This window comes from Struthio camelus, chromosome 1 (genome assembly GCF_040807025.1).
Source record: "Struthio camelus isolate bStrCam1 chromosome 1, bStrCam1.hap1, whole genome shotgun sequence".
NCBI classification, from domain to species: domain Eukaryota; kingdom Metazoa; phylum Chordata; class Aves; order Struthioniformes; family Struthionidae; genus Struthio; species Struthio camelus.
Genome location: NC_090942.1, coordinates 67108618 through 67117521, shown reverse-complemented (window position 1 = coordinate 67117521; position 8904 = coordinate 67108618). Strand labels below are relative to the sequence as shown.

At 38.5% G+C, this 8904-nt stretch overlaps 1 protein-coding gene across 1 annotated transcript in view; it reads right to left on the bottom strand.

Annotated features, from left to right (window-relative positions):
* Window positions 1–654: 654 nt before the first annotated feature.
* The window catches only part of SYT10 (synaptotagmin 10), a 59901-nt gene continuing 51651 nt past the window's right edge, over window positions 655–8904 (bottom strand). Inside the window, exons 7-8 of the mRNA XM_068945958.1 lie at window positions 1471–1510; window positions 655–748 (exon numbers count right to left, since the gene is read on the bottom strand). Of these exons, the coding sequence (XP_068802059.1) occupies window positions 738–748; window positions 1471–1510 (51 nt within the window). The 3' untranslated portion in view covers window positions 655–737. The remainder of the gene's footprint in view (window positions 749–1470; window positions 1511–8904) is intronic.

The window sequence follows — 8904 nt, the reverse complement described above, 5'->3', positions numbered from 1 at the left end:
CAGGTACAGATGCATTTTTAATAGGAAATACCGGGACTTCTATTTTGTGTGTGCTTTCAGCCGTGGTAATTCTCTTCCTATTTTCTCTTTCAGTGAACTATATGAAGGACAACGTTTTCATAAGTTTCTTTAAAATACAAAAGAAAAATACATGAGAATCTTTCTTTCATTAAAAAAAAAAGGCATTCCTGAAGTGCAGGGAAAAAAACTAGAATACGAGCCTCGAAGACTCAAAATCATACGCAAATAAAAAGTCAGTAACACAGATGGCAACAATCTAATAAAATATATTATCTTTCCTAGAAAATCCTGCTCTTTTTAAAAACTAAAAAGATATTTAAGTTGCTTTAATGACTTTTAAATAGCTGGATTGGTTATGGTGGATCTAAGTGAAAGGAAATGAATGTTTTTCAATTATTGTGGAAAAATAACAATATTACTCATCTTCTACAGTCATCTGGAATACTGCTTCATGCTCACCTTGTGGTTAATGTCTGCTGATTGATAGGTTTATGTGCACGGCGGTAAGCGGTGGTCTTTTCTCTTCTGCATTTCTTGGTGCTTTCTTACATTGTGGTTGTTCCCAGATGATTTTGCAGACATGAAGGGGCTGTCCCTGTACTGATCCATGTTTTTTATAATCCTCTCCTAAGACCTGACATTTAGTTACAATTAGACCCAGGGATCCAAGTGTTCAATCTGTGTTTTTCTATGTTAAATATCCAAGGCTGAGATCTCTATTTTGGTACTGCAAGCAGAATAGAATTTCATCATTATGGCAATATGACTAAATAAAAGCCAGAGAATGTTCTTGACCTGTTTTGAAAAGAAAGTTTAAGAAATTGCAGGTATTAGATGTACCAGTGCATGAAGCATTACAACAGCATAGTGTTTTCTAAGTTTTCCATGCACACAAAACAATAACACTCCTCAAAAACCTAAATTTTATAGTGTGAGGGTTTTTTGTCTTGCTCTTAAAACAGCTACTATTGAATCATAGTAAACTACTTTGTAATCTTTTTTGAATTTTATCTGCATGCTCAGGAAACTTTTGATGAGATTGAAAGGTTGCTGTTTCTTCAAACTGCATAAATATATGGTACATATAATGAAGTCTCCAAAAGAACAGTGTTAATAATGACTAAACACCAACCAAAACTTAATTTGTGTTTTACACCTAGTTTTTAAATTCCATACTAGTCCAAATCTTACCTCACAGAGGATATAAGTGACAACTGAGGACTCACCGTGGCTGCAAAGATACTAATACTCTAAAGAAACAAGGTCCAAAGCTCCTTGCTATCTCAGCACAGGAGTAGAGTGAAATGAAGAAAATGATATCACCTAAGTAATGAGTTCTGTTCTTCCTGACAAACACGAAGGGCTTTCTTGGCCTCTGCGTGCATGAGTTTGGCTTTGATCTTGATAGTTTTCCAACACAGTGATGTAGAAGTAGGTAGTGATTCTTACCTGAAACAGTGGTTGAATCCTGAAGACCTCCTAATTTTATCTGGACAGGCAGGGGAGGTAGGGAAGAGAGGAAAGGCAAAGATAAAATGAGATTACTTTTAAACAAAGACTAATTTAAAAATATCAGAAATGCATTGGAGTTGAAACTATCATTCTGAAATGTATCCAAAATTACAAAAGATATATGTTTTGAAGTAGGAAGCCTATGTTTTATAATATTCATAAAAATAGGAGCTTTCTGGGTGATTCCATTCTACCACCATTCTGCTTCCGTTTACCTTTTCACTTCTGTGAGCCACCGTTCTGGTCTACCCTCTCTGATGTTTCTTGACCGCCCTCAAACAGCCATTCATTTGACCTCTACTCCTTTCTACTTGCAAAGCAGGTCTTCAATGCTGTAAAAGCCCTTCTTACAGGTGGCCTGTAGCTCTAGGGAATGCAACGTATCTCTGCTTGTTCTGGACAGAACTAGAGGCATTTACCTCTGTCAGTGCAAATATTCACTTTTGTGTCGATGGCCTTTGTGCGACTCCATAGGATGGAAAAGCCATCAATGCTCATAGAAGTTGGGCTCATTTTCAATGGCTTTTTATTTCTCTGCTTTCTCTGAAAGCTATGTTACTCACATAGATTTATATATGTATATAGAATACCACAAATGTAACTTTATAAGCCGCAAATGTTCTTTTTTTGCTACTTAGAAATCGCAAGCACACTGCAAGAAGACAGACTAGGGCATGAAGGATGAGGAAGGAAAAGATGTTTGCTGTGATCCAGCTGACAGTAGTGCAATTAAACTGCCAGGAAAAAAATACATGCTTTACATGTCTAAAGAATGGTTTCAAGCCGAGCACATTTTGTACTGCACATTCAAGGAAGTAATTAGCATATCTGGCATTATAATAGCTTAGGTGATGGGCAACAAGATATTAGTCACTGCAAATAGCTGCAGTATGGGACTAAAGCACATTATATGGATGGCTGTTTGACACCATTTATCTGAGGAGAAAGAACATATAAATGCATCTAAATAAATTAGAATGCAAAATTACATTTTTTCTTTCCTTTTGAAAACAGCATTAAATTTATTAAAATAATTCTTACGTGCTTGCCTCGCCTCATCATATGTTTTTTTCAGGAAGAGACTAAGCGTAGTGCATAATCACAGATCTCCTAGGCCGTACGTTAGCCCACCCTCTCTAGGTGCAGCACAGATGGGTATTTCTGTATCTGAGTTTACGCCTTGTAGTGATGACACAGACCAATCCAGTGATATATTATATCATTTTATTCATGTAAGAGCCCACGTTCCTCAGATGAATTAAGAAACGATTATTTTGAATCACTTAGTTATCAAATTAGAATGGGGTAACAAAGCCCCCATGATGAGTAATGCTGGGGCAGGGAAATTGCTGCAACAAACAATACTTAAGTCCTGGATCTCAGTGGCAGCCAGAAGGCAAGTCAGCCTGTGTACCTGCATAGGACAGCCTGAAATCTAAAATAACCGCATTATTTTTATCTAAGAGAAGCAAAACAAAACAGCACCCAAACTGCTAAAAGGAAATTCTCGCCTGGGGTCCAATCTTCTTTCGGAGTACTACCTTCCATAAAATTTTCACTGAGGGTAATTATTTGAGTCTTTAAAAAAGACTGTGTGTCCTCGTGTACTCAAGGATAGCACATGCTCAGCTAAAACAATTTGAATGGCAGATCTGACACATAGCACTAATTAGATGTCAGCACAGATGTGATAACAAGTGCATAACTAAATTATCCATGAACACTTTCACTTAGATGAGTCTCTGCAACAATAGGGTCAAAATTGGATAGCAGACCCTTGTGCGTTGGAGAAGCCAACCAAAGCTCGTTGCCAAAATAACCGCTATTGATAGGGAGGCCTTAATATTAATTAGTGACTGTAAAACACACATGTCACCTTTTACAGAGTGCTAGTTTTAGACAAAACTGGCCATGAACTAAGTAATACAAAGGACCCATGAAACACATCTAAAACTATGAATGGCTCATCTGATCTCACACACTCAGTGAAATGTCGACTCTGATTACCAGGATCACCATTTGGAAAGCCTCCAAAGGCTAACTGGAGAGGGTGGCTACAGCAACGTGCTACCTGCATCTATTACCGATTACATGGAGAACCTCTGGGTGCAGGGTAGGGGTCTGATTAAGGTGTCCAAGGGGGGTTTATTTACTTTTCCTAGTTCTCTAGGGAGGTATCAAATCAATTGAGCTGTTTGTCAGAGGACCTTTTTTTCGTATCATTGACTAAACCAGACTAGATCCAATCAAACTTCAGTAGTTTTAGATTCAGTGTTCTTGGTTAGTTATCTACTGGGAATCTCTCTGTATCAAAACCCAGTACTTGCTTTAGCATGAATGGCAGCATCTTTCGTGGAGAAACACAAACACAGAACTGAAGACTTGCAGGTGGAATTACAGTATATATGTAAGTAGGTACCACAGGGGAAATCTAATCCTCTTCATGGGAAAAATTCTTTTCAGAAAGGATTACATTCTTTTTTATTTCTGAAGAACTTCTCTCCTCCTGTTGTTTTTATTTTGATTCCTTTTTTGCTCTCTGCTACAGTCTACGCTTTATAAATTGGCAGTGGGAGTAGTGCATGTTTCCAAATTCTTACTGCTGCAAATGTTCTCATTGTTCATTCAAGAATTAAACCTGTATCTGGAATACAGTTATGCTCCTATTCCTAGCCTGGATAGTCAGTGTGAACTGAACTGTCCAGCTTTTCACTATTGACATGTACAAAAGCAAGACTAGGATTTGCTCAAAATACCAGGACTTGTTCATAGTATATCGTACTGTTCATAGTCCTTGTGTCCGGGGACTTCACTGGAAGGGTGTGGCATGTGTTGATCACTTCAAAAGTGAAATCAGTCACATCTCCTGAAGTGGCTGATTTAAGCGTGGTTAAGTGGTCAAGTGGTTGATCTGCTCATCTTTGAGCTGCTTGCTCCACTGCTCTGTCCCAGGCCCTCTCTGCAACAGGTTGCTTGGGGATGGCACAAAGTCCTTTCTATTGTGCTCAGGGATGGGTAGGAGTTTTGTAAATGTAAAAATGTCTGCAAAAACTCCAGTATAGGAGAAAAGCAGGTCCAAAGAAGCTTTACTTTATTTTATTTTATTTTTGGAGCCCATGGAATTACTTTTGAACTTTTTCAATTAATACATGGGCAAACCACAAATTATGTTTTGTTGCTGTGGAGCCACATTACCAAATTGTTTGTTATTCATGCCTAGTATTAAATTACACTGCTTTAAGATTTTTCTTTTTTTTTCCCCTAATTTATAACCTGCAGCATTTTCGCAGACTGTTTTTCTGGAGCAACCTTACTAGACGAGAATAGTCACAGCGCTGTTTGAGTTAGCAGAGACATAACCAGGTAGACCAGTTGGCAATTAGTTCCATATTATATATTGTCCACAGGAGCTAATTTTTAGCCTAAACCTGAATTTTCTATTTTTGCAGCATATTTTACCTTGACAAATTTAGTGAAAACCAAAACGTGTAAGAAGAAAAGCAATAATAAAAAATATTCAAAATGTGTCAAATGACTGAACCACGTACATGAGTGTAGCAGTTAGCATAAGACAGGCCTAATTAATAATAGTGTTATCATAAGTAAATGAACTTTAGTTAGACCTATAGGATAAAGGAGTAGCTTAGTTATATGACTAGAGGAGTAACGGAAGTGTAAATATCTGGTTAGTCACTGTGAAAGCTGTGAAGGTGTAGAGACTCTTCAAGGTAAGCAGCTCGTGAGCATTGGTGGAGGTAACAGCCAGCTGTTGGGTGCGAAATGTAAGAACAAGCCAGTTAAGAATCAGGTATTCTCCACCCAGCCCTGTACATTTCAGTGTCCAGATGTTTGTGTGTGCAGACGGGTAGGATGAGGAAGAAATAAAATAGTGCTGGCTCTGCTCATACTCTCTACAGCCAAAGCAGCTCAGTTCTGCCTCTTACAAAGAAGCAGCTATCCTGCAAACTCTTGCGCATCATCTCTCTATTAGTCAGCCTAGCAAATTCTTGCCTTAAGTTGCCATATCACTCAAAAGTGAAAGAAACTACAGACTTACTGTGACTGTGAAGGCAATGCTCCAAACCCGCAGAGTTCCAGATTCATAGGGATATTTCAAAAGGTGTGTGTCTAGATGCATATGCGGAATATCAATATTTTCAATATTCTGAATATATAAACTTCCAGGTATACTTCAGTTATGCTTTCAGATTTACAGCACAATAATAATTTAACATTTGCTTTAATAAAAGCTTGGTACCTAGCACCTTCTTGTGGGGCCAGAGGCTAGAGTTTAGAAAACAAAACAAAAAAAACTCAGAACAAATGTTGAAGGATTCCTAATAAACTTGAGAGATCTGAAAACTGCCAGCTTGAAAGGACCAGGCCTGTATTCTCCTTTTTGCCTTGTCCAGACAAAAACTCAATCCAAGGATAAAGCAAAGACTGCAGTAATGTTGATAGACAGTAGTTTACTGTGTCACTGTTTGAAATCCAGTTACAGCTTGTATACAGCAGCCAATGCTGTATACTAAAGTAGACCAGCGTTCCTCAGAAGCAAGAGTTGAATGATGTTAACTTGGCCTTACTCTTAACGGAAGGCAATAGGGTTGTATCAAAAACAGTCATGACTGTGAGCTATAATGAATCCACTTGCATGCTCAGAAACTTTCCCTTAGATGTAAGGAGCAAGAACGTTCCTCTTCCAGGGCAAAAATACACCTTTGTATGTAAAGAGATGATATTTCTTTTTTGTATATCTCATTTGGTTCTCTTGAAAGATAGTTACATTCGGGTTGAATGCAACAATTCAAATGTGTACTTTGAATGTATGTTCAAAAATCAGAAGGGGAAACAGTTTCCTTGGTATATTAAATCAAAGTAATACAAAGTGACACTAAACACTGGAAGTAATTTATCTGACTGCTGTCACCAAGCATTGCTATTGAGGATGGATGGTAAAATTCATTGAATTTTTCTGTTTCCTAGGTGAACAGCTGATGGAAATGTATCTGTGTTCCTCTATTCTTGCCCTAGGGCATTTTGATTAATATTGACATCATCAAGCCTGGTGCTAGTGGACCAAAAGAAGAATAACACATTCTGGTGACTAATCCAATACTGACAGCAGCAGGCAGCCTGAATTCAACATAAAAAAATATTTTTAGTGGATTTCTCCAGAGCTCAGAACTGAAGCCAGCACTTGGCAAGAGTCATCACTCACTGGGCAATCAGCTGTCACTCTGAGAGCTTTTGAAGATGTGAAGATATGATCCTCTTTAGCATCTCACCTTCTTTCATCTGTTTTAAAGATAGCTACTTTTTTTAATTCAAACTCCTTTGTACCAAGCAGTTCTTTAGAAATACCTACTAGTCTGTAGTGTTGAGTACATGAGGTTGTATGAAAACAAAGCCGCAACAGCTGTGATACACTTACAGAGTCAGAACTGCATGATTTTCTCTAGAACTGAGTATGTTCCATTCCTGTCTCCTTCTCTTCCCTTTTTTTGCCAACTCTTCTTATTTCTATTTCAGTTGTAAGTCTTATTTCATAGGCGCAGATGCTCATGGGCAAGGCAGATAGTTACCTTTGCAGCTGAAAATTGTATTTAGTGGGAAACAGCACCTATCTGGACAGTGCAACTGAGAGTCCACTTTTGCTCGGAGTAGAGGAGCTGGGTATAGCCAGTTGCTTCAAGAACAAGCCATGGCCTTGCTTATACAGAGAAGCAAGGTAAACCAGCATCCCATACTTTCTCCTACAACTTCCGCAAGTGAAGGCTGCGATCATGCAGAGGGGAGATTCATGTCATGGTTCTTCCTCTTCATGTAGGTAGAGAGGTAGAGAAGATAGGGAAAGGATTGCTAAGCTTTGCCTCTTCTCAAAGTATCATTTCAAATGGAAATGAACTCAGTTGAGGGGAGAATAACTTGTTATGAGGAAAGCCATCACATGTGCTTTCCTTCCTGAAGTGAAAGAGAAGCCAGGAAGAAAGTGAAATGTCACAGATTCCGCTTGCTTCCCTAGGCTGATCCTGCATTTTATAACCTTTGCCCATGGGGAGAGAGATGAGGCCCACTCTAGTCACCTAAAGACTGACCATGAAAGGTGAAGGAATGGAGCTGATCGAACGGTGTGGAAGAAAGCCTTTTGGGTGAATGAGTGGCATGCCTGAAAGGGAATCGTACAACAGTTCTTTCTACTACAAGCCCATAACCTTCTGTGGTAGGGTCTCTAGACCAAAATAGAATTTTATGTTCACTGGTAATAAGAAAGAATCAGGATGTGAGCTTCCTAACCACATATATGATTCCTAAATTAGGAGAAGAAAATCAAGGCATTAAAAGAATTTCATTTCATAATATGCTTTCACAGTCACTCATACAGCATATCTAAAATCTTACAGCTTTTCAGTTACATTTCTGAAAGCTATGCTTGATATCATTTTACTTGAGTATGCAGCCTGTATTTGTCTGCATAATATAACTTAAACACCCAAATTCAGTTAGAGCTCAATGTAAATATTTAAATCCAATTATTACTAGCAGGGAAGCACACAGATAAATATTAAGAGAAAACAATGTCAGTCAAAATTATGCCTAACTCACTGCACTTGGAAGACAATCACAGTTAACATGAGCATACGCGTTCTTTATGCAATAAAATGGGTACCAAAATTAGCTTGTATTACCACGCTGTAGGCAGGTTATCATAATGGGTTAGCTTAGACCCCATGCGGTGCCATGGATGGATAGTGCCATACAGCTTTCATTCTTTCATTTGAAAAACTTAGAAAACAGGTGTTACTACTACTGTTCAGATAAACATTTCTATCAGCCTGACTGACATTCGTTTTACTACCACAGATACTTATTTAAGTCACTTTAAAATCAGGCCAAGGGAACTAAGGGGAGTCAGCTGAGAGCAGCCAAAGATTGTGGGGTTTGATGATGTGTTTTTTTTCTTTTTTTTTTTTTATATCTATCCTGGATTTCTTCCTTCTGTCTCACCCCAATAGCTACATCTGTGAAACATCCTGACCGGTGGTTGGATTTACAGTTATGCTGATCTCCTTAAAGAATATGCCTAGAACATGTGAATGAAATTCTGCTGCCAACATAAATGTTTGTGAGATAGTGAGAATCATTTCCTGCATTGTTCCAATGGGTGGTCATTTTGAACATGAAATGGGATTTTCTGGATCTGGGGAAGAAGAGGAGGGAATACCTGTCACGGTTTTCTGCTTGTGTGACTTGCCCACTTGCCAACCTTTGACCTTGGTGGGAAGGCTCCCCTTGATTTTATCAGGCTTTAGGAATAAAGAGATGGTATCTCCAAGCAGCGAAACATTTCTAAAGCACCCACCTCCACCT